At 45.7% G+C, this 27,920-nt stretch overlaps 1 protein-coding gene across 2 annotated transcripts in view; it reads right to left on the bottom strand.

Annotated features, from left to right (window-relative positions):
- NID2 (nidogen 2) overlaps nt 1-27,920 on the bottom strand; it is a 69,238-nt gene that overhangs the window by 1,790 nt on the left and 39,528 nt on the right. Inside the window, exons 9-21 of one of the 2 annotated variants that reach the window (XR_007453712.1) lie at nt 22,555-22,698; nt 21,729-21,857; nt 20,438-20,581; nt 13,565-13,684; nt 12,520-12,750; nt 8,573-8,794; nt 7,789-7,958; nt 5,212-5,341; nt 4,565-4,736; nt 3,889-4,046; nt 2,038-2,161; nt 1,061-1,173; nt 626-770 (exon numbers count right to left, since the gene is read on the bottom strand). Coding sequence is in view for 1 of the 2 variants with exons in the window: in XM_049612781.1 (XP_049468738.1) it covers nt 760-770; nt 1,061-1,173; nt 2,038-2,161; nt 3,889-4,046; nt 4,565-4,736; nt 5,212-5,341; nt 7,789-7,958; nt 8,573-8,794; nt 12,520-12,750; nt 13,565-13,684; nt 20,438-20,581; nt 21,729-21,857; nt 22,555-22,698 (1,868 nt within the window). In the remaining variant the exon portion in view is untranslated. Of the gene's footprint in view, nt 1-79; nt 771-1,060; nt 1,174-2,037; nt 2,162-3,888; nt 4,047-4,564; nt 4,737-5,211; nt 5,342-7,788; nt 7,959-8,572; nt 8,795-12,519; nt 12,751-13,564; nt 13,685-20,437; nt 20,582-21,728; nt 21,858-22,554; nt 22,699-27,920 lie in introns of those variants that run through there. The other variant, XM_049612781.1, reaches the window with a different exon arrangement.

Below are 27,920 nucleotides of genomic sequence, written 5' to 3'. Positions count from 1 at the left end.
GACTGTTATGTTTGTGTATCTATATAATTAATCGTCCTCTTTTGTGGGTGAGGTACATGCCAGCCCCCAGCACTGTTACAGAGACAATACAGATGCTCAAATCATGGGAAAACTTAAAATATTTTATTGGAGTAATCTAGAAAATTTGAGAATTGTTACATCTTTGGTATTTATAAATGTAGTAACTTCTGTGGGTAACTATAGAGGGACTTATAGGATCAGAAGATACAAATTGAAACATTCTAGCACCTTTTAATATAAATAGAAATGCAGTGATGCAGAGGTAAAAAAAAATAATAATAATAAATCTTAGAACTTTTACTGGGAAACTTCCCTACCAGTTCCACATAGCCTTCTCTAGGTCAAGCCTTGTGGTCTTTAGGGTTGTGTCTTTGTACTGACAACCCATGCTTTAATTTCTTGGTCAGAAAGAATCCTTAGCAAAAATTAGATTTAGGGTCTTAATGTATTTTAGTGAGTTTGACCCTTTAAATATGACAGAAATGCTTATTAAAAATTGCTTTAATAAGCAATTAAAATTCTATTACTTTTTTAAAACTTGTAACTTTTGTTATTCAAAATACAGTAGTAAAGATTGAGGTATAAAACTTTTCACAAGATATACTTAGTCTTTTTGTACTGAAAATGTTCATCTTGTAGGTCCAATTCCTTTTTCACTTTCTTTGCCTGTGTTTGTAGTAAATGCTCTTTAGGGTCCAGATTCTGATTGTAAACTCCAAATCCTTTGTGATGCCGTATTTACTTTCTTCCTGTGAGGGGAGGTGGAAGAGACAGTGGGTGAATATTTTATAACCCAGTTGCAACAACATTTTAAAGGGGAAATATCCTTATAGGCTGACCTTTTTTGTGTATAGTTAAGCTAGGGTAGTCAAGATTGGTCACCCCTGTGTATGGGCCATTAACTTTTCTATTCAAAGTGGCTCTCCCTGGTGGTGATGTTAGTGGCAGCAGCTGCCCTCTGGGCCAAGGATCATCAGTTACCAGGTATATCCTTCTCTACCCTGCTGATCCAAAGGAGCACCCTGCACATTTTGTTTACCTGTTGGGCAGTAGGGGTAGACGGCAGTTATCCCGTAGAGATGAGATCGCTGCTCCGGGAGATACTCATCAGTAAACTGGCCACTATCTCTATTTACTGATATAACACCATCCCTGGTAACAGAAAGGAAGAGTAAACTCATGGGATTTAAGGTTGGATAGAAACTCAGTTTCAATAGCGAATCTCTGCTAGCCTTCTAGAATATGTATTTTTTTTACTTTAACCAAGTGAGTTTTGACTCATTTAGATTTGAAGATTTTCTAGATGAGTGGTTCTCAAAGTGGTCCCCAGACCAGCATCATCTGGAAACTTGTTAGAAATACAAATGGCCTCAACTCCAACCTACTGAGTCATCAGGAATTATGGGCTGGGACCCAGCAATAGGTTTTAACAATCCCTTGGAATGTTTCTGATGCCATACAAAACTTTTCAGAACCACTGGTCCAAGTCAGTGGTTCTCAACCCTTGTTCAACGAATCACTTGAAAATCTATTAAAATACTGATGCCTAGGCCTCACGCCAGACCAATTAAATCCAGATTGCAAGGAATGGGGTAGAAGGGCTTAGACATCCATATGTATTTTTAATGTTCCCCAGTTCCTCCTTGGGGCACTAGTGTAAATTACAGTACTCTTCCTTCTCCCAGGTGGACAATATATCCATAATACATTTAAAAAAAAAAAAATCAGTTTAAATCACGTGGCACCACTTAAGGGGGTAGTGTTTTGGATTCATGTACTTCCTTTTTGGATAGTTCAGTGTAAGCTGTGCCACTTTTAAGCTACGTGTGAGCAGTGCCATTAAGTAGGACTTAAAAAGCATTAGCACTTGAATGATGTTATCTACTAACAGAGATAATGGAAACTTGCAGCAGACGGCATAGTTTACTAAAGACACTTAGTGACATTAGGTAAAATGGGTGGCGCATCTTCCGGAACCCCAGCCTCGTGAGGCACGGCCAGTGTGCGTCGGCTCACCTCCTCCAGTCTGTGTGGTAGAAGTGATCTGCAAAGCTGACAATACTGAAGGGGTAGTTGAGGTGGTTCTGAATGACCCGCCGTCCAGTCCCATCAGGTAGTGTACACTCCAGTTTCTTGGTTCCTTTTAAAACACCAGAGAAAATGAAATCATTCCATACCAGGAGAAAAGTCATTTGCCAAAAATAATTGTGGCAGGTGGAGGCCTTCTGAAAGGAAACAAAGGTAGATGAGGAAATAGGGTATTTTCTTCTCAGTGCAGTGATGCAAATTAGAAACTAAAATTTTCCTGTTCTGTTACCAGTCTTCAGTTTAATAGCATTCTCGTTTCTTAGAATTTAGACTCTTGATCCCTTCTTGGAAGAGAGGACTGCATTTTTTTTCTCCCTAAGTAGGACATTAGAGATAAACTTTGTTATAATTAAAGTGTCACCTCATAAATTGTCGTAAACATCAGATAAACACTTGCCCTTTGTAAGCAATGCATAAGGCCCTTAAGAAATATTGAAGGATTTTAAAGACTTATCTTGTAGATAGGAATTAAAAGTAACTAAAATGGGGGCGCCTGGGTGGCGCAGTCGGTTAAGCGTCCGACTTCAGCCAGGTCACGATCTCGCGGTCCGTGAGTTCGAGCCCCGCGTCAGGCTCTGGGCTGATGGCTCGGAGCCTGGAGCCTGTTTCCGATTCTGTGTCTCCCTCTCTCTCTGCCCCTCCCCCATTCATGCTCTGTCTCTCTCTGTCCCAAAAATAAATAAAAAAAAAAAGTTGAAAAAAAATTTTTTTTTTAAAAAATAAAACTAAAATGGCGACATGGCTTATATTTTTCAGTGTAAAGGAAGCACTCTCGAAAATTTTATAGTACCTAAACAAGTCAAGAGTTTCCAAATTTCATGCGTCTTATGAAACATGGATTTAAATTTCAGATAGTTTTTAAAAATATAACTTAAAAAAAATAACTTGTTTTGGGCCAACCAGGTTATAATATTGATCCATCTGCATTTATAGTTCCTTTTATTAAATTAGAAATTCTTTAAGAATGGACATTTTCATATTCTTTTTAGTATAGAAGAAGACCTATAGCATCTTTTCTATTTTTCTAATAAGGAGATCACACAACAGAAAGAACTTGGGTATTGGCAACCTTAACTTACTACCAAGGGCCATCCTGCCACATGACTTTTCAAAAAATGTCTTCCACGTAATAGCATACTGTAAATTGTTCTGATACTGGCAAACAAACAAACAAACAAAGCCTCTTGTTCATTTATCTAAGCTTGCCAGTTCCAACAGAGGATAAAATTTCTCTTTACTTTAAAAAGTATACCAGGACAGGGCACCTGGGTGGCTCAGTCGGTTAAGCATGCGACTTCGGCTCAGAACATGATCTCACAGTTCGTGAGTTTGAGTCCTGTGTTGGGTTCTGTGCTGATAGCTCAGAGCCTGGAGCCTCTTTAGAGTCTGTCTCTCTCTCTGCCCCTCCCCTGCTTGCACTGTCGCTGTCTCTCAAAAATAAACAAACATTAAAAAAAAAAAAGTATACCAAGTGCTTGTGTGGGGAAGGGCTAGTAGCACAAAAATGAATTGGGACATAGTTCCAGCCCTCAGATCATTGCCTAAGTCACAGACAACCCCTCCCACCCAAAACCCCAAGAAGGATTAGAAGTATCGACTAAAAGTGTTCTTTAACAGTTTAGACACCAACCAAAGGAGCAGATTCTGTGCTGGCTGTACTGTTGAAAATTGAAGCCAAAAGCTCTACATACTGGGATTTGGTTTTGTTGTAAAAGCTGCGGTTAAGTGCTGGCACCCATGGTGCTGAAGTGTGCTGTGTGTACATGCCATCAGTAATACCTGCGTCTGCCCAGCAGAGCAGTTTGGAGAAGGGGTCAAAGGTTAAACCATTAGGTAGTCCAATGTCTTTATTCACCAGAATTCTTCTGTTTTCTCCTTCTAAAGAAGACGTTTCAATTTTGGGAGCCTCACGATTCCAATCTGTCCAGTACAAGTTGCTGTGGGATAAATTAAATAAAGATTTTTTGCAATAGTGAAAATGAGGTCAGAGAAATAAAACACCAGTGTCTGAGTTTTGGCTACTCTCACCATTTAAGGAACTTAACCCTGTTGCTTCAGCACTAGAGTTTCCTAATGTGTTGCTGAAGGAGACCCACCCATCCAGTTCAAGTGTTAGACAGCCTTGCCTGGTCAGTGATCTCGGGTGGCCCCCCAGTGCCTCTCACATACTCTGAATTCTCTCTGTATCGCACTGTCGTCTTAATGATTTTCTAGTTTATTCATTAGTTTACTACCTTACTTCCTCCCAGAATGTGAGCTCCACGAAAGAGCAGACCTCGTCCCCTTTGCCTAGAACAGCATCTGACGCCTAGTAGATCCTATATAAATACTGTTTTTAAGTCCATGCTTTGGAGCTTTTGCACTCTTGTTCTGACCCTCTCCACACTGCATTTAAAATCCAAGGGCTCCAAATTAGGATCCACAGGAAGCAGGAGAATAGGGAAGCCCAGCTGACCCTCGGATTGGATCCACAGCAATGGCTCGAGGATTCACCAGGTCCGTGTGGAAGAGGGCCTTCCGCTCAGAACCGTCCAGCCTGGCCCTCTCTATCTTGTCCAGGCCGCTGTCCGTCCAATACATTGTTCTACGGAAGTGGTCAATGGCAAGTCCTTCAGGGCTTATCAGACCTGGAAGTAGAACAGCAGGACTGGAGTATTTGCAGGCATGAAAAGGGAACCCGAAGCAGAGAGATCTACTATGTTTGAACAGTTTAAAAAACAAAAAGTCCCGAGAGGCTCTTGGCCGCAAGAACCAGGTTAACTGAGGAACGGATCCTTTGTTACTTGTCCTGCCACCTCTAGTTTTCCTTCTACACTAACATACCACCAGCCTGATGGTACCGGGCATGCACAGTGCTGGGGCCAGGCAGCATCAACTGTGGCCACACCCTGAGTTCTCACTGTGAGCCATTTCTGTTGGGAGTTCCAATTTCATAACAGGCTCACAGTAAGAATTACCTCCTTGCTTACGTATAAGTGTGTGTTTACAGAGGGGCTGGTATTGCAGCGCTTGATGAAGTGGCTTGAATGGCGCTTAACCTCCCCTGGTGAACGTAGGAGACTCAAATGAAATACAAAACATCTTCCAGATGAAGCTGCTGACCTGAGCTGATGATCGTCTCAGGCTCTGCTCCTGGCTCCAGACTGGCACGGCTGATTGCCCGGCCAGCAACATCTGTCCAGTACACCATCCTCTCGCGGCAGTCATAGTCAATTCCCACGACTATGGAGCCCTTTGTGGACCAAAACATGAAATTGGAAGAGTTAGGACTCCATGCATTTCCCCAGAGCTTGTGCTCAGCTTCTGCACACATGGCTGTAGTGAACGACCCACAGTAGTCCTAAGGGCAGCTATGCAGCAGGATTACACAGGTGGCTTAGAGGCTGACTTCTGGGGTCCCAGCCAGGTTTGGCCACTGACTAGCTATGACTTTGGTATTTAACCTCTCTATGCCTGGGTTTCTTCATTTGCAAAATGAAGATACTAGTACCTACTTTATAGTGCTGCTATAAAAATTCTACCAAAAGTTCTTGTAAAGTATCCTCATCGGTCATTAGTATACAGCAAGTGCTCAATAAGCACAATTACTGTCAGCAGTAATAAAATGATTTCATGAAATCAGCCCCTTGAGTGATTAGAGAACAAACATTAGTCTCAGCAAAGTAAGTCCTTAATACTGTACTGGGTGAAAACGTACTCCTTCCGAATGGTATCAGCACTTCTGAAACAGCCTTTCTAAAATTCACCAACATAGGAGTGCCTGGGTGGCTCAGTCAGTTGAGCGTCTGACTTCGGCTTAGGTCATGATCTCACGGTTTGTGGGTTCGAGCCCCACGTCGGCTGTGTGCTGACAGCTCCGAGCCTGGGTCCTGCTTCAGATTCTGTGTCTCGCTCTCTCTCTGCCCCTCCCCTGCTTGTGCACGCATGCACACCTGTGCTCTCTCTCACAAAAATAAACATTAAAAAAAAATTTTTAATTCACCAACATACAACAACAAAATTTACTCTCCCTTTTCCTATAACTATCATGAGATCTTTCCCCTGAGGTTTAATCCCTTATCCCTATCTCTGCTTCTTATACAAAGCAAATGATTTGGTTGTAATCAGTATGTAGAAGAAAGTCTCCAGAAGGATGGGTTAAGGAACTGGAGACTGGTGGTCACCAAACCGCTGGTTAGGGAGGTCTTCCCTTCCCTATTGCTAAATAAAGAAGTCTTTTTTAAATGCTGAGTCTGTGGTATTTCTTTACAAAACTCTGCATAGTACTTGCTTCATTCAGTTTCCAACCCAGACTCCTGGTCTGAGAAGCCCAACAGATGTGCAAAGCCAACATCTAGGGGCCATCTGGCTGTCCCTGAGGTCATACCAGCTCCCTGCTTGCCTAACAAAGCCTCCTGGGGCCGGCTTGACATGCCTCCGGGAGAGAAGTCAATATAAAAAATACTGTACAAAGCAGAATTTGACTCCTGTGGAAAAAATGGGCAGTTGATTTAGAGGGATCTGAAGGTCAAGAACAGTTTTACTTGAAAAGTGAGTCATCTGTCTCAGGCAGGAGTGACATCCATGTGCTTCCAGTGACCTAGGGAATCATGGGATCCATTAACCCATATACTGACTTTAGGGTTTCTTCGAAGAAGGAGGCTCAGTTTAAGTAAATTTCCTCAAGACATGCTCATAACCCATGTGCCATTCTCTTAGTTCTACCACCACCACCTTGCCCGAATGAGAGGCAAGCGCAGAAATGCAGTAAAACCATCAGCCTTGGCTACGATAGTTAGACTGAGGTGTTGACGACTTCTTAGTTTCTCTTAGAGAAGCTTACAGAATAGTATGCTAGTGGTTGCCAACACACCTAAAACTCCAAAACCTAAATCTTAAAAAACAAACCTCTTTCTCTGAATACTACCTGCTTCTAAGCTTTTTTTGGAATCCCAAAAGTTACAGAATTAGCTTGATAACATAAGTAAAGGGAAACACGGACATTATACTCTTCTATCAGATGAGAAAGTACCTGCTGCATGAAGTTTAGAAATGGAATCAGACGGCTTTCCTTAATAACCATCAGTGCCTTTCTGGCGAACTCCCTTCTCTTTTCTCCATTTTAGAGAAGAAAGCTGTCCTCCAAAATGGAGGGAGGCTGCTGGCTCAGAAAGCAACAAGCATCTCCTATGGAAAGCTTGTCCACTCCTTTCCCAGCGTCCCACTCCACCCAAATCTTCATCTGTGAAGGAGTTAGAGAAGATAGGAGACCGATCAACAGAACCAAAACGGAGGGGAGGGGGCTACAACAACGAGGCAGTCATTAACTTCTTTCCACAGAAACCACACCCTTTAGCTAGTCCTGGACCCTCTGTGGAGATGTCTGGCATGGAGAGAACCCTGGGGACTCGGGCTGAGTTTCTTTCCATTCTCCCTTGGCTCACCATACTGCCTCCATATCCTGGTAACTCTGAACTTCCCTTTCCACTTCTCTGAAACCCCATGAGCCACTGGAGAAAGCCTTGGTCAGTCAGTCAGGACTCCCAGCAGACAGTGCCCTCACTTCCTGTGGCAGCAGCGTCAGACTCATGGAGTTGGACCGCAGCCCAGAAATCCTCCAGGACCTCCCTCTACCTCAGGCCCTGGCCCAGATCTGAACGCCCCGTACAGTCCCACCCCCAAGGGAGAAATCCACTTTACATGCAGTGACAGCAGGGTCTTGGCCATGTCCTTCTGGAGCCTGGTACCATTGAGTGGCAAGTGACCGATCTGCTGGCCCTGGGCGTAGAGCAGGAAAGTGCCCACAGGTGGAGGGGTCACATCAGGCCGGGGCAGGGGCCGGGCTGTGGGTGGCACAACGGTGGGTATACCTGCCGTGGGAAGGAGCAGGAGGGTATGAAGAACGGAGAGGAAAGAACACAAAGGTGGGTGGGGACAGGGGAAGAAGTTACTTTCCACATACCAGAACCTCCAAAAACATCAAAAGGTTTTCACCCTAGACAGATGTATTCCAGATGTTCCTTAAAAGAAATTCTAATTTCTAGGGGTTTCCCCCCCCCCCCAAGGATTATGTAAAACACTGCCAATTACTAGGGAGGAAGACAACAAAACACTTCCCTCAGAACAAAGCAAAAACGGTTTTTTTCTTTTTAAGGGCAAAAAAACAGTATTGTGTCCGCTTTTCTTTGGGCCCCCAGGGTGACACGTGTCCCCTCTCATCCTGAGCTGGGGAGGAGGAACTGCTTGTTGAACTGAGTTCCAGATGTTCTAATTACAGAAACTGCTAATGACAAAACCAAACGTTAAATCCAAATAGGGATTTGGATCACAGACCAGCTGATAAATCAACACGGCATCTTAGCGACTTCTTTCACTGGACCTATGGGTCCCCCCTTTCCCCCCGCTTCACTCACAGCTGGCAGTTTCCATACAAAAAGCCCTCAGAGTGGATGAGGGGGATGAGGGCTGACCCCCGGGTGCTTACATGCAGGGGTGGTGCCTGGCTGGGAGCGGGTGCCCTGCACTTCTCTGCCATCTTTGTCCACGCACCAGCAGAAGTCACTCTTCCCGTGGCACTGCAGGGGGATGAAGTGGCCCAGGTCATCGCACTGAGGCACATACTGATCGTCCCTGGGCGTGCCACCGTAGTGCTCCAGCAGGTTTTCCCTCCAGCGCTCGCAGACAGTCCGGGGCCTCCGGGTGGGCTCTGAGCAGATGGGGACAAAAAGCCTTTGATCGTGAGCCAAGGACAGAATGCAGCATGTGGCTGAAGATCCCCACACCTGGCCTCCCTCCTCCTAGTATCCGCCAACAAGGCCTCAGCCAAGCCCCTGGACGTTGGACCAGTCAAGTGCTCTAAGAAGCTCTCCACAGGCATCCGGAGAACGGAGGAAAGCTCCTGGGCCAGGAGGATTTGTCACGAAGGCCAGCCACGTCAGCAGAGAGCAAGAGGAGGTTAAGATCAGGGGTGCAGGGCACACTCAGGCCCGGCCCATGGGGACACCTCTGCTGGGGCCCAGGACCTCTGCTAACAGAGCCCTTTGGTGGGGACTCTCCTCAGGGACTCAGGGGCCTACATGATACTTAAAGGCAGTATTTATTCTTTCCCGCTTGGTTCAAGTTCCAGGCCTGCACCTGAGAGGACAATCTTGACGCTGGCCATGCGTCTTACAAACTAGTCCTGACCTACTGCCTGCCCTACTTTGCCCTACTGCCCAACTATTCCTGCCTCCTATTCCTACCCTACTTACGTGGCCCTCAGCTCTGCTCACTGGAAAACTATATGGAGTGAGACTCACTGTAATTAGTAGGGGTGCACATGGAGGACGTGGTGGCCAACAGCTCCATACTGACTGTTAGACGCTCCAGTTTCTGGAAGCCCTTTGGCTCAAAGCTGAACCTTTCTCCCGGGCTCCTGCTTCCTGCCCATAGCTCTGCCCCGCCCTTGTCCAGCATCCTCCCCTCTGCTCAACCCTCCTGGCTCACCACCCGGCTTACACTCCTGTGAGCTCTTGCAGAGTAGCTTCTCTAGCTGCAGTTTTCTCCCTGCTTGCTTCCACAGGGCTGTCGCTGTGTCCCAAACGTGGGTCTGCAGGGAGTCTGCTGCGGGCTTTGGAAGTAACTTGTACCCCCATCTATCAGAGGAGTATCTAAAGGAGCTCGTTAGAAGCTGCTGCTGCTTTAATTCCTGTAACTCGAAGCCTGTGGTCTGTGGAATCACACAGCCAAGTACCTACATGATACCACCACCTGGGTGTATGCCATTAATCTCAGAACAAAAACGGGGACCCTGCTTTCCACTGTCAGCGCTGCTGTCCCCTAGACTTTTTCCTATCAGTAAATAGCACCTCCATTTTCCATTGTGTGGGCCCAATCATCCCTGACTCCTTTCTGTCTCTTGCTCTCCACATCTGGTAGGTCAGGAAAAAGGTCAGCTGTGCCTTCAAAATACATTCAGAAAATCTTCACTTCGCACTATATCCACCCCTATCACCCTGGTCAGAGCCTCATGGTCTCCTGCTAGGATATTACAAAAACTTTCTCACTTGGTCCCTGGCTTCCACCCTCTTTCCCGCCCCCCAATGTAAACAGCCAGCAGCCAGAAGAGTCCCTTTAAGACGTCATTTCTGGGGCACCTGGATGGCTGAGTCAGTTGCGCTTCTGACTTTGGCTCAGGTCATGATCTCATGGCTTGTGAGTTCGAGCCCCGCATTGGGCTCTGTGCTGACAGCTCCGAGCCTGGAGCCTGCTTCTCCCTCTCTCTGTGTCTCCCTCTCTCTCCGCCCCTCCTCCACTCGTGTTCTCTCTCTCTCCCTCACTCCGTCTCAAAAATAAACATTTTTTAAAAAAGCAAAAAAAAACTTCAAACACAGTCATTTCATGTCACTCCTTTGGTCAAAACCTCCACTGGCCTCCAAGAACAAAGTTGGAAACATTACAATTTGGTTCCTGTACCTACGATTCCTCCAGACAAGAGGGGGGATGGTTAACAAAATCCTCAGAGCTCAAACCCAACTAGCTCAACTCCAAGACTCACCAGGTCTGGTGGCAATGGATGCCCTTCAGGTGGCCTCTATAGTTCATAACCCTTGGGAAGCAGAGTTCTTTTTAAGACCCAATGGAGAAGGAGAGTTCCTCACCCAAATGTGTCTCAAAGAATCTGGACAGGGAAAGGTCACTTCTTCAAACACTAACGAGCCACCTCAAGGTGGGATGCCCCGCAGAAGTTCCCAACACGGCTCCAGGTCCACCCCGCAAACTCAGAGGGTGTGTTCTCAGCTCAGGGGACCACCCGATGAGGCACGGCTCTTTGTCTGGAATGGAGACACACGGCTCACTCAGCTTCTGGGAAGTGGGCACATCACTGATACGCGTGCATCCCTCTCATTCCTTACTATTTGAAGCTACTTCTTAATCCAACCACAGATTGATTTCTGGTTTCGGTTGGCAGGGTTTTAAATAGTTTGAAATCTTGGACACAGACTTTTTTCTCTCCCTTCAAGCCAACCCCATTATGCAGATGGGACTAGTCAGAAAAGGCAGCCAAGGCCAAACCAGTGCCAAGAGAGGAGCCTGGGCCACTGGGGGGAGAGTCTGCACAAGACAATGTGTCCCTCTCTTCAGTCATTAACTTCTCATTCTCTTGGCTCCCTTCTGAATCACGGTCCTTAAAACTAAACGCTTGTCTTAGTAAATAGAACTCTGAACCATTCCCTAAGGCAGGCCCCAACCATCTGATTTCTTTAAATCCCAGATGGAGTTAGAACCAAGACTTTTTAAAGATTTTAAAGGAGTGAAACAGGATTTTTCTTTTCTTTTTTTCCCCCTTGGACCTGTCAAATCTTTTCCTAAAAATAGGGGCAAGAGGAACTAGGAATGTCACTGTGGAAACAAAGGTATACATCTAGATCAAACACTACCAATTTTTACCTGTGTGAATCTTAGAACTACTCATGTCCTGGCCATTGCACTATTGTTGACAGGATCAAAACTGGTGGTAATTCACCAGCTCTTCTTACTGTCACGTTAAAAGCCAAGATTTATCTTTTCCAGTAGTAAAAATAGCAAGCTCATGGCTATAGGAATTTTTGGCTAAAATGGAATCAGATCAATCCTACATTTTTCATAATAAAGTTCTTCTGTAGTTTTAAAAACGTGCTTTCCACTCTTAACAACTCAGCAAGGAATACAATCTGCCTTGGCAACCTGCAGCTGGCAGGACATGTAAGCACTTGATAGCCAGGCCCCACCCCCCCGGGGAGCACGGAGAGCCCTCAGATGGTTACAGACACGCTCACCATTAGCATCTCAGACCGCACAGGCTAACACAACAGGTCCCTGCATCTCTTCGGACAGTGGCTGGGGCAAGGGGGTGCCTAGAGGCCTATGCTGGGCCTGCCTAGAGACAGCGGGGGTCATTAGCTTAGGGCAAACTAGCGGGATGCACCCACAGGTGTCTGCTTATTTTTCCTATTAATACTAAACTGGCCTTCATACTGCTTCCTGAAATTCAGAAGGCAGAGTGTAGCGATATAAAGGAACATGTGCAGGCAGTTCTCTTTGGACAAAAGGCTGGTCTGGCAAGATCCGTTAGCTCCAAGGTCTCCCTAAGCTGCCATAACAGGTCTCGGGCAGTGGCCTCAGCCTGACCTACACCATTCATCTCAACGTCCCGTCTTGTACCGGGCAAGTCTAAGGCTGGAGTCCAACGTGTAACAGTGACGTCAGTCTATGTCCCTGTCATCTGAATGTGTGCACAGGTGGGCACAGATCATCTGAGTGGTCCTAGGAGGAAGGAGGCTATGAAAGGACAGAAGTCGGCCCCGAGTCTGCTGGTCTGGGCAGGAGTTATAATCTGCCCCACAGGCTGCGCCATTCAGCTTCTCAAGCCCCGGGCCTAGGTCAGTACAAGCTCCTTCCTGCCTGGCTCACCTGCTGGTCCGCAGTGAGGTGGTGTGGAGCCAGGTGGAGTCCGGGTGCCGGGGACTTCGTGACCATCAGGGTCCACGCACCAGCAGAAGCCAGTGCTCCCGTGACACTGCAGTGGCAGGAAATGGCCCTGCTCATCGCACTGGGGGATGTGCAGCCGGGAGCCAGGATAGGCGTGCTGAGCGTGGGCACTGCGCTGCTGGCGTTCACAGGGTTTCAGTCCTGATGTGGGGTCTTCGGAGACCAGGGAGGAGGAGACGTACAAAGAAGGAATAAAAGACATTGCAACCCATCCACTTTTACCAGCTAACTTCAAAGTCTCTCGTCTGAGGTGACGTTCTTTGTTTCTTTTTCCCTCCCTAAACTTGGGAGACAGCATAACATGGGAAAAAAAAATAGCCAGGCACTGAGATTGTGAACTCCTGGATTCTTATTTTAGCTCTGCCACTATCTACCTAATGTCTCCCTAATTCTCACAGTTCACCCTGTTAAGTCCTGAGCTGACCGTACTTACTGTAAAATCGCCCCTCCCTCAGCCCTAAGGGTAAAATGAAGAACCCATAGCTTGTGTCCAAACATCCCAAGAGACTTGGGAGAAAACAAGTAAACCTCTGTTCATCCTCTCAAGTCCAGAGTCTAAGTCTGAGAAGCTCCAGGTCAATGGCAATCACTAGGTCACACAGTGCTGGCCAAGACCTCCTAGAGTGTCACCACGGGGGCTTACTACCAGCTGACTAGGTGCATATGGCTCCTATTTAGTAAGCTTATCCCAGTCCTTCATCTAAATGACACTTACCGAGGCAAAGCAGATCATGACGGGAGTTGAACCCAGCTGCCACTAGCTAGGACAATGGGTGGGGTCACACTCCTGGCCTCCCAGATTACTAATAACCAGGGACTTCTAAGTAAACTAGAAGGAGGGAACAGGAAGAAAATCCAGAGCCTAGAAAAGCCTTGGTCCCCGATAAGAACAGGCTAAAGGCTGTAGAAAAAATACACTGAAGGAACCAGGAGTTTTCTGTGCCTCAGCCAGCCCTCCAGACCTTACCAGGTGCGCACTGAAATCCATCCCCATGATATCCAGGGAGGCATCGGCAGGAGAACGAGCCAGGGGTATTGTAGCAGGTAGCCGAGGGGTGACATCTGTTTTCCAAGCATTCGTCAACATCTGCAGAGGCAGAACAGGGATGGGGTGGGGGGGGGACGGGGCAGGGAGGAACAGCATGACTTCACTGCACCCAACTGGGGCTACTACGCGGCCCTAGTACATGTGGGTCAATGCCAAGGGGTCAACCTTAGAAGACCTCTGGGCATGAGCAGAAATATGCTGACAGCTAAAGGCAGGCTAAACATACAAAGTCGAGGGACACGTGAGCGAACCCATTAGACTGAGAATGTACAGTGTAGAAATCAAATGTGTGGTCACTTCCAGAAAAAAAAAATATCCTGCAGTGTATTTCTAGAGTATCTTTCATCCACAGTGAATTCCAGGAAGTTATTACCTTTGAACTAGCCTTTGGGCTGTAAATCACTCACTTCCTTTCAGTACCACAGCAGTAAATACATGTAACAATGGTTTCGGTCTTGCCCTGTTGGCACCATGTCCCTATAACACCAATCTACAGATGCAGAGAAGCCCGGTGAGGCTCCAAATGCTTTTTCAATTAAGTTTGGAAGCACATCCAGTCTCCCGGAATCAGAGTCCTACCATCTATAATGCCCAAGGAATCAGAAATTTTCTCTACTTTCTACCTTTAGAAGAAATAGAAAAGCATCAGAAAAATATTATCAGAAGTTTGGAACAACACAGTCAAAAGAACATCTAAGGGCGCCTGGGTGGCTCAGTCAGTTAAGTGTCTGACTTCGGCTCAGGTCACAATATCGCAGGTTGTGAGTTCGAGCCCCGTGTCGGGCTCTGTGCTGCCAGCTCAGAGCCTGGAACCTGCTTCAGATTCTGTGTCTCCCTCTCTCTCTGCCCCTCCCCTGCTCACGCTCTGCCTCTGTCTCTCAATAATAAATAAACATTTAAAAAAAAATTTAAAAAGAACATCTAAATTTGTCAAGTTTATCAGTACAAACAATTCAGGCCCTCCCACTCTCCACATGGTACTGTAAGGATTAAATTTCATATTTCTCAAAACTGCAACATCCTAGGGGTGTCTGGGTAGCTCAGTCGGTTCAGCGTCCAACTCTTGACTTCAGCTCAGGTCATGATCTTGTGGTTCCTGAGTCTGAGCCCCACATCAGGCTCCATGCTGTTGGTGTGGAGCCTGCTTGGGATTCTCTCTCCCTCCCTCTCTCTTCCCCTCCCGTGCTCTCTCTCTCAAAATAAATAAACTTAAAAAATTTTTTTTTAAGTTACAACATCCTAGAACCTTACATGCCAGCTTATAGTCCTTTTATTTACTGCAATCAGCATATGCAGACAATAGCAAGACAGTCCCCTTTCCCCCAAAAAAACCTATGAGAGCCAAACTATTAAAACCAATGGCTAGTGGTTGAGATAAGCTCTCTGCAGAGATAGGAAGTCTTCCAGAGTAAAAGGAGGATAAAGAGTGTAAGTCTGATCAAGGCTCCACTGAAAAGAAAGCCGTCACTTTCACGAAAATACCCAAAACACGATTTAAAAAATGGGTGAAAAAAGGTGGGTTGGGATGATCAATGTGAAACCTAGAAGAATGTGAGTCCCAGAAGTGAATTGCATCAATTTGCTATAAGCCCATGGCAGAGACACATAGAACCCAGGAAGCCCAAGAGCCACAGCCTGAATTTGACATGGATCAGCTGGGGACAGAGTTGGCCCCTCAGCCGGCCTCCCATGCCCCAGGTGAAATCTCTTCTAGGGTTATGACTACCAGCCTTGCTATGACCATGCGCTCACTGAGCCACCCTCCCAGGTGCCGGTGAGCAGACATGTTCACGGGAGAGGAATCTCTTATGTCGTAATTAGCGAATTCACATTCTGCTTATCCTCAGTCTTAAGGAAGTTTTGTCAACATACATTAGCTCCCCTAAGTCCAAAATCATCCTGAATGCTTGACAGAACGGAGTTTAATGCCACCCAGAGAGGTTCTGCCCAGATGAACTGGCCTCCCTAGTTACCTTCTTTCCACCTACAAAGGCAGGAAAGTACAAGGTTAGAAACAAGGTTTTCTGGTTAGCTCCTCAGTCAACCAAAAATAAACCAGACTAATCACAACAAAAACTCTATCTCCAATCTAATCAATAGGTTCTATATTGTCATATTTAATTATCTTTGAGTCTGGCCCTCAGTCTCTTGACAAGGACAACTCCAACACCTAGCTGGGCAAAGCCAGTGACCATCCAGTTCCTTGGGCCTGCAAGAGGCCATAAAACTGGCTGTAAAACCAAAGCTGTAAAACTGAACATCCAGCAGGAAATTAAATGCAGGAAATTGAAACTATTCATAATACATATGCTAAAAGGACTTCTCATGCTAACAGGAACCCCAGGCAATGACAGGAAGCAGGAATTCCTGAGACACAGGGCCTATTTCTAGAACCCATGGATCAGTTTCTTGAGACTGTTTTTGAACTAAGGGAGAGGGGACTCCCCAGAGCTACCAGGTTCCTTATGTTCTTAAAGCCTACGGCCTAAGAATTGTGATCAGACTGAAAGCCAGTCATCTTCCCACAGATACTAGAGTCAGGGGGAGGGACACTAATGGTTGTAAATGACCAGCAGGAGAAAGCCCTTGAAGGGACAGAAAGCATCACAAGTGAGGAGCCCCCGTCCCCTAGAAGCTGGAGGAGGTAAAGCTCCCATACCTCCTTGGAAGACCTCACACCATGACAGAAAATGAGTGCAGTCAGCCACTCCAGAGCCTGGGCTCAGAGCAGGCTATGGCTCCTCCCAAGGAGTGCTAACATTGAGGGGTGTGGGGGGAACTGGGGCTTTTGTGTAATGAAGGGGAGCTCTTCCCTCTATCACAGGATGTCAAGTGTCAGGACAGAAAGCATGGAACACTTTCAGCCCCTAGGGAAGGGAGAAACTCCTTGTTGCTACGCTCAGGCTGGGAGCTGCCATTTATGCCTAACAATCCCTGTCAGGGGTCTTTAGGGGCTGTCAGAACACTGAGGTCAAGACGACAATGTTTGGGGCACAGAACTCCTTTGCCATTCAGGTAATGAAACATGGCTCAATGCCAGCACAATTCTCCATTCTATTCTGTTAAGCTGGTAAAACACCTGTATGGAACATTTGTTAAAACCCTCCGTTTTGAATTCATGCTTTGGTGTTTCAATGCTTCCACTGCCATAATTCTGAGCCCATACCCAAATCAGGCGAGGTCCCTTCAAAACAAACCCAACCACTGGATTACCAGATTCTAGCTACCCTTAACCCATCCCCCCCAACCCCCTTTGCTTTCAGACCATCCAGTGAAATTTCCAGACCCCAATAAAGGCTTCAGCCCACATGTTCTAGCTCCCCACCTATTCGGTCAAGCACCTTGCTGGGTGTGCCCCTGTGTGGTATGTGGTGACCCTCTCTCTGGGACCCATGAGCATAATAAATTCCTTCCTTGCAAACCTTGTTCTCTTCTCCTGTGGCTGCACCAACTTTACCATACCTTACTTAACATCTCTCTTTTTAGAACAGAAAACCAGAGACAGAATAACCTAAGTGCCTCTCCTCACGTCCCTCCTGAGCAGTGATGGTGCTGAGGGATGTCCCACCCGTAACTCAATCGCTTCTCCTAGAAAGGTCCCAACTCAAGACACACTGCTTCACCTGGCAAAGTTACCAAGATCTATGAGGACAAACATGCCTGAGAAATACCGGCTCATACCAACACAAGGTGGACATCAACCCTGAAACCGTTGCAATCGGGGTTGATTGAGGGAAGCTGGAAAAGATTGAACTCTACTTGGATAAAAGTAGTAACTGCTGGTGACTCAGACTAGACTGAGAACCCAAAGCCAAGTCCAGCCTCTCCAGGGAACCTGGTTTTTAACAAACTCGCTAGAGAAAAACCTACACGCCTTTTATTGCTAATTTAATGGAGTAAAGAATAACATGCATGCTTCAAGAATGCGCACTTTCCACAAAATAGAGCTTCTATCTCTATTTTTCTCTATTTTGCTATTTTCTATGGCCACGGGTACACATGCACATTGTGACATGTCTTTAAATATGCGCATGCATGTGCATACACCCACACACACGTATGTACTTATCCTGCAAATCACCTTCATGACTAGCCCAGTCGGATTTAGGCATGGCATAGGTCTTTAGGAAAAGGACTATTCATTCTCTTCTACTCCACAGTCTGAAAAGCTTGGAAGGCAACCCATGGTAATGGATTCTGGGAGACAGCCTCTAAGGACTCCCAAAGATCCCTACCATCTAGCATTTGCAATCTTATGTAATCCCCTTCCCTTAAGTAACTTGCATCTAATCAATACACGAAAGCAATACTGAGGGGATGTCATTTTTGTGATTATAACTTCCAATTTGCTAAAAGACTTTCTGCCACCGGCTTTGATGAAGTAAGCTACCTTGTTGGAGGTCTGCGTGTCAAGAAGCTGAAGGTCATCTCCAGGCCACAGCTAACAAGGACCTGAGGCTCTCAGGCCTCAAGGAATTGAATCCTGCCAATAACCATGTGAGAATGTTTCCCCAGTTAGGCCTTTAGAGGAGACCCCAAGCCTACCAGACCCCTTGTTGCAGTTTTGTGAGGATCTTTTTAAGCAGAGGACCAAGCTAAGCCATTCCCAGGCCCTTGACCTATAGATAATAAATGTGTATTGTTTTAAGCTACTGTATTTTGGGAGTAATTTGGTATGCAGCAATAGATAACTAATACACTAAGGGAAGCAACTGATGGGTTTTAAGTTTGTGAGTTCCAGAGAAAATCCCAAATGCAGAGAAGCAAAGATTGAATAGGGACAATTAAAAATGGCAGAAATCAGCAAGAGGGCAGTAATAACAATGAATGGCATTACTCACAAGTTCCCAACATGGAAAAGTAACCAATTTTAACATGATCCCAAAGATAATAAAAGTTTTACAGGACAAATAGAAGTTAAAAGAAGGAAGAGAGAATGATTCTAGACGGGATTAGGGCAAAAACTAACTCAATTAACATTCTGATTAACACTCATCACACCGAGGCTGCAATTAATTTCAACTTGTTAGCTTTAAACCAAAGACCTAAGAAGTTAAATACTTTAAAGGCACAATCTCTGCTGACCTGAGTGGCCGGATGTTTAAATACGTAATTCTACTGACAAGATTTTGCTTCTCCGGCTGTCTCATCTCTTAAATGTGTTAAATGGAACTGAACGGCAAAGTTCCACAAGGGTGGACAAAACATTATTCCCGCATGAAGAACAGAACCATGAGGAGTTTGTGCACCTCACATCCTGACCCCCATACCTGTGGAGGCTACCCTCTGTGTGTCAAGAGTGTATCTATTACAGATGGAACTCTTGGGCTGGTCAAGTGGGAGAAGCATCTGTGAATTCCAAATCTACCTCATTCTCACTGGGAAGCAGTTGAGCTCTGTCTAAAACTGGGGATATTTTTAGTAGAGAAAAAAACAAACCAGGGCTGAACTGAGCCACAGCTTTGGGTCATTTCAGTATAAACTGTGTTTTTAGGAAAAGCATACAGCAGAACTTCGGTACAACAGAAGTGGAAACATGAAAGAGCCAGTTCAGACAATACCAAATGGCCCAGCACAACGAGGAAGGAGAGGACGGCTGTGCTGCCCTGACACGCGTTCTGTCCAGAACGGACGGCGTCAGTGGGCTCATCCGGGAGCCTCTCCGCTGAGAGGGAAGGGAAGAGGAATCAGGAGCAGGAGGAGAAACGAACATCTGGTAAGGAGGCGGGGCGGGCATGTTGTTTCATCTGCTGTGAAGCTCCCAGGGGTCACACGGCTGTTCTAGCCCATCAACAGTGGCCCAGCCAATGCAAGCAGCAGTCTGAAGGGAGGGGGAAGCCCTGTGTTCCAGGTTTATAATCCCCACACAGACCCTTTTCCCACCATTCTCTCATTGCCGGTGTCTCATTTTACCCTAACTTTGTGCGCATTACTGACAGCATGAAATGGAGTTTCAATTCCATCATGTCACTGGATATATTTTGAAAACCTTTTGTGGATTATGTAGATTTCTTAAATAATCTCTATATTGAAGTACTACTCATCCCAGTTTCATGAACGTTTATACCCAGAGAATTATACCTAGTTCAGTAACAACCTCAAACATTATTATTATTATTTAACCGAGTTAAATTTTAACAGTTAGTCCTGCATTCCAGTTTAGTGATTTTACAAAATACTGTACCAAGTCTTAACCACCTTAAATGTGGTTAGATTTCTGGGGGGAAAAAAAAGTTTTGGGTATTTATGTATGCATTACTATCCTCTTAAGACAGAGTTCTCTCTCTCCCCACCCCCTCCCCTTCTCTCCAGAGAGAGAGGTGAGAGGGAAAAAATGAGAAAGAATTGCATTGCAATTTAGAGATTACTTAAAATACCCCTTCAACCAGTATCATAAGCAACTCAAAGTTAGGCACAACTGGAAGTGCTAGACTAAGTCACTGACCATAGATGGAAGGATGGAGACTTCCCAACAGGTGAATAGGCTTTCCCGAAGTTCCTCCAGCCTACGCCAGCTCTAAGGAACAGAAGGTTGGCTACAAGCTCGCAGTGGCTTCCTAGTGCTCCGGGAACGTCCCCACCATATGCTCACCAATCTAGCCCAAGGGAAAATACCCTTCGCTCTGCTTTTTGACTCAAAGGACAGCTTTTCTCTTGCTCTTTGGACAATTCCAAGGCTGTGTGAGTCAAGGAAGGGAGAAGTCCTTTTGAGAAAGGTTCCGGTTACGTGGGGATGTTGCATACAAGGCAACTTTCCAGAGTCACTGAGGCTGACGACCCGCAGGTACTCACCAGTACATTGGTGCCCACTGCCAGTGTAACCAGGCAGGCAGGTGCAGCTGAACGTGCTGCCCCCATGGTAAATGCACCGGGCCTGGTCAGCAGGAGCACAGGAATGACTGCCATCCGCACAGGGGTTGGGAGGTGGGGCGATCACTGAAAAGAGAAGAAAGCAAGGACATCTGAGAGTTCAGACCTGCAAATGGGTGAGACTGCTCCTCCCAGTGTGATACACACACCCATAGCATCAGGACATCTAGGGGCTTAGAAGGCATATAGGTTCTCAGGCCCTATCCCAGAGCCAGTTAATCAGAATCTGACTTTCAACAAGATCCCTGGATGGCTTGTATGCGTATTAAAGTTTGAGAAGTGCTGGTCTGGGTTTGTGGTTAAAACTCTAGACATGAAGATCAGTCATTAAAATAGTCCTTGATAAAGTTTATAACTCACCAGAACTACACACACACACACACACACACACACACACACACACACACACACACACAGAGTCTTTTTTTTTTTTTTTTTTTTTTTTTTTTTTTTTCCACGTTTTTTATTTATTTTTGGGACAGAGAGAGACAGAGCATGAATGGGGGAGGGGCAGAGAGAGAGAGGGAGACACAGAATCGGAAACAGGCTCCAGGCTCCGAGCCATCAGCCCAGAGCCTGACGCGGGGCTCGAACTCACAGACCGCGAGACCGTGACCTGGCTGAAGTTGGACGCTTAACCGACTGCGCCACCCAGGCGCCCCAACACACAGTTTCTATGATCACTGCTACTTTTTCATCCCACTGGGTTAAAAAGTGTATTTTCTCTATCATCGTCTGGTTTTACCAATGGGATGAATTTGGGATCCTACTTCCTGTGGATCCACTTTTAGGTCCAAAGGTTTCTTTTTCTTGTTTTTTTACCCTTGAAAGAGTACATTTATTACAGATGGAGTTGTATAGCTGGCCCAGTGGGGCGAGCATCTTTGAATTATAAATCTGTTTCATTTAAATTTGAGAAATATTTTACTTCTGTCCAGAACCGGTGGTATTAGAGGTTCACAGTCTTGTTATATGATTGGGCCAGATACCAAGACACGCAGGAATCCCAACTGGGTGAACACCCTTCAGTAACTCAACACCGAAAGGAAAGCAACAAACCCAGGGCTGAACTGGGCCATAGGGTTATTTCAGCGCAAAGTGTTTTCAGAAACCATATGGCAGAGCTTCTGTACGTTAGAGCGGAAACATTAATGAATCAAAGAGCAAGGTTCAGCACTATTTTGGCCAAAAAGAGAAATGGCTTAGCACTCACATATACAAGTGTGGTGGTCATCTGCAAACTCATAACCACTCCGGCAGTCACAGCTGTAGCTGCCCGGCAAGTTGGTACACACAGAGTTGGGGCCACAATGATGGAAGCCCGTTGCACATTCATTTACATCTAAGAAGAAATAACGACAGAAAAGCGCGGCTTAAATCAAGGGTTCCACAAGTGAAAGGTCTGAAAACTCGATGTTTCCTCACTACTATGAAGCTTCAACAGGACAAATTGTGGACTTAACAGAAGTCCAAAGGTAAGATTTCTAAGCATCAACCAGAATGCATGTTTCAGATTATAATATTTATCTGCAGTCAGTCAAGTGTAAGTCCAAGGGAGAAATATTTCAATATTCTAAGAATTCTTTAGACTTTATTTTTTAAAAAACCACTCAACATTTAAAAGAAAAACACACTAATGACTTTTCTCTTAGAAGTGTAAAGAAATTTCTGTGGATTGTGGGGATATAATAGGGGAAAAAAAACAATGTCTGAAACCAGAAGACAACCTGAAAACACATGTTTTAGTAAATATAAGAAAATACTTAATACAGGATTAAAATGACAAAACTTAAGAACTCAAAATAAGCAGGAACTGCAACAGATGTCTTCTTTCTCCAGTCCCATCCCCAAACACCCACGTCCAAACTATCCTCTCAAACCTAACCAGAATATGCTTCAGTTTTTAAATAACAGCATTTAGGTTAATAGCTGCTAAACTTGTCTCGTTGATCAGTGGAGATCATAAAAGCAGACGCACCTATCTTCTATAAACACAGGGCTGGAGGACCCCATGAAAGAACACAGCGCATACCACTTACCCACACAACTCCGTCCATCTCCCTGGTACCCGGAGGCACACTTGCAGGTGTAGTCTACACCTGTCCCTGGATGGCACCGAGCTTTCGTGTCACATGTGTGGCTCCCATCGAAGCAAGGATTCACTGGGGTGGGGGTTGAGTCCACTGCATGAGCAGAGAGGGAATAAACCACACTAGCACAATCTGGTTGTTGTAAAGAGAATGGCACAAAAAGGAGATCAAAGACTCCATGGGACCCAAAAATAAATTCAAAATGGATGAAAGACCTAAAGGTGAGACAGGAAATCATCAGAATCCTAGAGGAGAAAACGGCAACCTCTTTGACCTCGGCCACAGCAACTTCTTACTTGACATGTCTCTGAAGACGAGGGAAATAAAAGCAAAAATGAACTATTGGGACCTCATCAAGATAAAAAAACTGCACAGCAAAGGAAACAATCCACAAAACTAAAAGGCAACCAAAGGAATGTAAGAAGATATTTGCAAATGACTTATTGTATAAAGGTTAGTATCAAAATCTATAAAGAACTTACCAAACTCAACACCTGTAAAACAAATAATCCAGTGAAGAAATGGGCAGAAGACATGAATAGACAGTTTTCCAAAGAAGACATCCAGAAGGCTAACAGATACATGAGAAGATACTCAATATTGTTCATCGTCAGGGAAATACAAATCAAAACCACATTGAAACACCACCTCACACTGGTCAGAGTGGCTAAAATTAACAACTCAGGAAACAAAGGATGAAGGTAAGGATGTCAAGAAAGGGGAACCCTCTTGCACTGTTGGTGGGAATGCAAACCGGTGCAGCCACTCTGGAAAACAGTGTGGAGGTTCCTCAAAAAATTAAAAATAGAATTACCCTACAACCCAGCAATAGCACTACTAGGAATTTATCTAAAGGATACAGGAATGCTGATTTGTAGGGACACATTTACCCAATGTTTATAGCAGCACTATCAACAATGGCCAAATTAGGAAAAAGCCCCAATGTCCATCAACTGTTGAATGTATAAAGATGTGATATATATATGTAATGGAATACTACTCAGAGATGAAAAAGAATGAAATCTTGTCATTTGCAACAACGTGGATGGAACCAGAGGGTATTATGCTAAGTGAAATAAGTCAGTCAGAAAAAGATATCATGTGTTTTCACTCATATGTGGAATTTGAGAAACTCAACAGAAGACCATAGGGGAAGGGATGGAAAAATAAGTTACAGAGAGGGAGGGAGGCAAACCATAAGAGACTCTTAAATACAGAGAACAAACTGAGGGTTGATAGGGGGGGTGGTTAGAGGAGTGGGGAAAATGGGAGATGGGCATTAAATGGGAGATGGGCACTGAAAAGGGCACTTATTGGGATGAGCACTGGGTGTTGTATGTAAGTGGTAAATCAAGGGAATCTACTCCCAAAGCCAAGGCTACACTGTATACATTGTATGTTAGCTAACTTGACAATAAAAAAAACAAAAAAGAGAGAGAGATTCCATGGGACTGACTATATCCTCATCTGTTTGGGGGCCCACCAGGTGACCTTACTAAATTATTAATCCCCAAAACTGGGCTGGATTATCCAACCTACAGTTTTAAATTCCAGAATGGCTTCCTCTTCCCTACTCTACAGACACCTAACCTTTTACTACTTACATCAGGCTTGTGTCCAGGGAATAAAAACATCCAAAACATGACCAACTTTTATTTTAAAGTGCTTTCACTCTATCACCTCATGTGATTCTCCAAACTTTGTGAGGTTGGCTGTCATCCCCATTCCCTTTGCAGATAAGTGAGTGACATTGGAAAAATTGCCCCAGCTCACAAAGCCAGGAAATGATACAGCAGGAATGCATACCCCCAATTTTTGTCCCTAAAGTGGGCAAGATCTCACTAAAATTCACTATTTTAGAAGTCAAAATTTCATTAATGGGAAATCTTGCTTTTATAAGATTTAGAAGACTAAAGAGGAATGATTTTTGCAGTATTTCCTCTTCAGGATTAACCTTGCCAGAGATCCATCCACCCACTGGGTAGTGAGAACTGTTAACATCTGAGATCTTCCCTAAAGTTTTATTTCTAGACAGAGTAGAGTAGTAATGCTTAGTGAGCACTTATTTGCCAGGCACTGTTCTAAACCCTTTACATATAACATCCCTTTAAATCCTCATGAGTGCACTGTGAAGAAGACGTTAATATCTTCATTTTTTTACTACACCATGGAGAGGCCAAGTAACCTGCCCAAGGTCATAAGACAAGGTGCATGGAGTGGGGACAGGAAGCCAGGCAGTCTGTGCTTTCCACCACTTGGCTACAGATACCACTGAAGGAACTTCATAAACTGGGCTCATCTAAGCCAAGGGCACAGAAGTGGTGTTGGAGAGAGCCCCAGACACAAGGAATCCATTAACTCTGGGCACTTCCGTTTACTCCTCTGATTCCTCAGGTGTAAAATGGGAATAAAGACAATGCTTAGATCTGCTAAAACTGAAGAAAATAAAGCAAACCCGACATAATGTACGTGGAAGGCAATTTCGCTCCCCACAGGCAGGCCCGCCCAGTCCCTAGTGACTCTGTTACCCCCTTTTCTTCCTCAGTGGGGCCACTACCCTCAACATGCTTTCAGCTTTATGTCTCAGTTCCTAGAATTAATTCTAATCTTAGATTTCAAGAGCTTTATCCAAACCTCCCAGGCTTTACATCAAGCCATCCCTGCTACCGAGAGGGCTTCGTCTAAGTCACAACTGGAGCTTACGCCTTGGACTTCTGCCTGAGCCTGGTCCCTGTCTTGACAGCCAGCTCGGTACACCCCAAGTTCTGCCCGGATCATGACAGCTCCCACTGCTCCAGGGACCAGAACCTTGGCATCGGTAGATACACTGGCAACACCACCTATTTGAACTTCCTGGCACCACCTCCTCCTAGATTCTCTCTCATTTCTCTCTAGCTCACCCACATCTCCCACCCTCCTTACCTCAGGTGGGTGGGCCTTGCCCAAAGTAACTCCTAGTCTAGACTCAAGGTGACACTTGCTGCCGTCACCTGCCTCAGACTGGACCCCCTTGCAGTCCTTCAGGACATCCAGCTACCTCCCCAGGGCTTGCCCACTGTCCACGCTGACTCTTCCAGTTTTCTCAGCCTGGTAGCAGCAGGGATGCCTTGGCTGAGTCTCTGAAAGGACCCGCTGCTTTCTGGTCAATTTCCCCTATCACTTTATAAGAAACACCACTCTGTGTTCTTACAATGCAATATTCTTAGTTCCAAATTATGGCCAAGCAAGTAAATAAAGGAGGGCCATGGGTTTATCCTTGGTCTGCTTCAATGATGTTGGCTGGTGTATGTTACAGAATCTTTGCCAAGAAAAAAAGGACCAACAAATGGCTCCAGCACTTTTTAAACCTGATGAACTTAAGTCTGTCAGCGTGCGCCTAGCTCCGCAAATCAAGCAAGATACCCTTGGGTGTCCCTCGTTCTTCCCTCTGGATCTCTTGGTGAATGGGATGGAAGCAGAACGCTGGGGTTATAGGGTAGTACAGACCAAGTCCCTGAGACAGTCCACAGCATGGTTATGGTTAAGAGTAGGGTCATGTCCTCGCTGAAAGCTGAGAGCAAGGCAATTCCTTCTCATTTCTCCATTTTAGGAGAAGATGCTGTATAACGTGCGTGGTCTACCCAGCCAAAGGGGGAAGCGATCTCTGAAATGTTTTAATTTAGAAATACCAATGCTTACCCTTCTCGTTCAGTACTTTCCAGCATCAAATTTGCACTGTGGCACATTCTGGTAAAGATCAGTGAGAATGCATAGACATCAAGAGCTCACCACCCTGCTAGGCATGAAACAAAACAAAACAAAAACAACACAGTGCAAAAGCTGACTTGCAAACTTGGACAGGAAACAGTGGCCTACCTGAAACCGAGGGGGCAAAATGTCCATAGTTACAGGACACTGATTTAAAATATACTACACTGGGGCGCCTGGGTGGCTCAGTCGGTTAAGCGTCCGACTTCAGCCAGGTCGCGATCTCGCGGTCCGTGAGTTCGAGCCCCGCGTCAGGCTCTGGGCTGATGGCTCAGATCCTGGAGCCTGCTTCCGGTTCTGTGTCTCCTTCTCTCTCTGCCCCTCCCCCCTTCATGCTCTGTCTCTCTCTGTCTCAAAATAAATAAATGTTAAAAAAAATTAAATAAATAAATAAATAAATAAAATATACTACACTGACAGGACAGGCTACGTAATTCAGAGCTCAGTGCAAAATGAAAGCGTGGGGCCCTGTTCACAAATTAAGAGTTTCAAGAGAACAGCCGCAGAGCTCTCAAACCAAGTGTAGAGCCCTTCTGAGCACAGGCCCTGCTCACTGAACTTGGTTTCCAAAAACACGGCTTTAAAAATACATTTCTAAAACCATTTGGCTACTCACTCTCCACGGCTTGTTAGCTTTCTCCTATTATAGCAAGAACAACACTATCTTCCTTACCATGTATTCTATTTTGCCCTCACCCTTTTAAACGGCTTGACTCTCTGACAGGGGATCTGGAACTAATTTACTCATTTAATCAAGAGGAGAAGAGCAGTTTTCCATCAAGGAACAGTCCGTTCTGCTTCGCTGCATGGCCCTCTGCCCAGTCTCCTCGACCCACCAGAAGGAGCCCTGAGGTGGGCACAAGGGCAGGAGGCCCAGCGGCGTCCTGCTCGAGGACCCCACGAAGGACAGCCAACCCAGACCTGAAGCTCAAACACTTGGAGGGCGGTTGGGGGCTGCAGCTGGGAAGTGGGCCAGGCCCCAGGCTCTGACTGCTCACTGGGAAGACTGGACGACAGTACCTCCCGAGCCCTGGGAAGCCACAAGTGCCCACATCAGATGGGGCAGCTGCGGGGTGTCGCAGACATTCCAAACAGATCATCATTCCCTCCGGAGAAACGGAACACTTGAGAGGATACTGCTGTGTACTGCAGAGGGGGAGGGGGGGAGGTTTTGTCATTTGTTCATTTGTTGTTTTCTCTCCCCCCACCCCATTTTTCTCCTATTCAGGGAGTATAAACAGTATTGCAGTTTTCCCCAGGGGTGGGTGAAACGGGGTGCAAACACACAGGGTTAAAACACACACGCCCCCTTGAAATTTGGCCCAAATTATGAGGCAGTCCTGAGGCCAGCGGAGTCCATGTGGAAAAGCCGGGCGAGGTTATGAGACGGGCTCTAGAGCTGGGGACCAGGATTGGGTCCCAGCTGGACACGTTTTAGTTGTGACGGAGCAAGTTACTTCATGTCTATACCTCAGTCTCTGTAAAATGGGGGATGATGATCCCCCTGTTGGGCAGGGGATTTTGTGGGACTGAGTTCATTTCTGAAAGTACTTATGACAGTGCTTGGA

Source organism: Panthera uncia, assembly GCF_023721935.1.
Source record: "Panthera uncia isolate 11264 chromosome B3 unlocalized genomic scaffold, Puncia_PCG_1.0 HiC_scaffold_1, whole genome shotgun sequence".
Classification (NCBI taxonomy): Eukaryota; Metazoa; Chordata; class Mammalia; order Carnivora; family Felidae; genus Panthera; species Panthera uncia.
The sequence above is the reverse complement of the archived record's forward strand: the minus strand, read 5'-3'. Positions and strand labels throughout refer to the sequence as shown.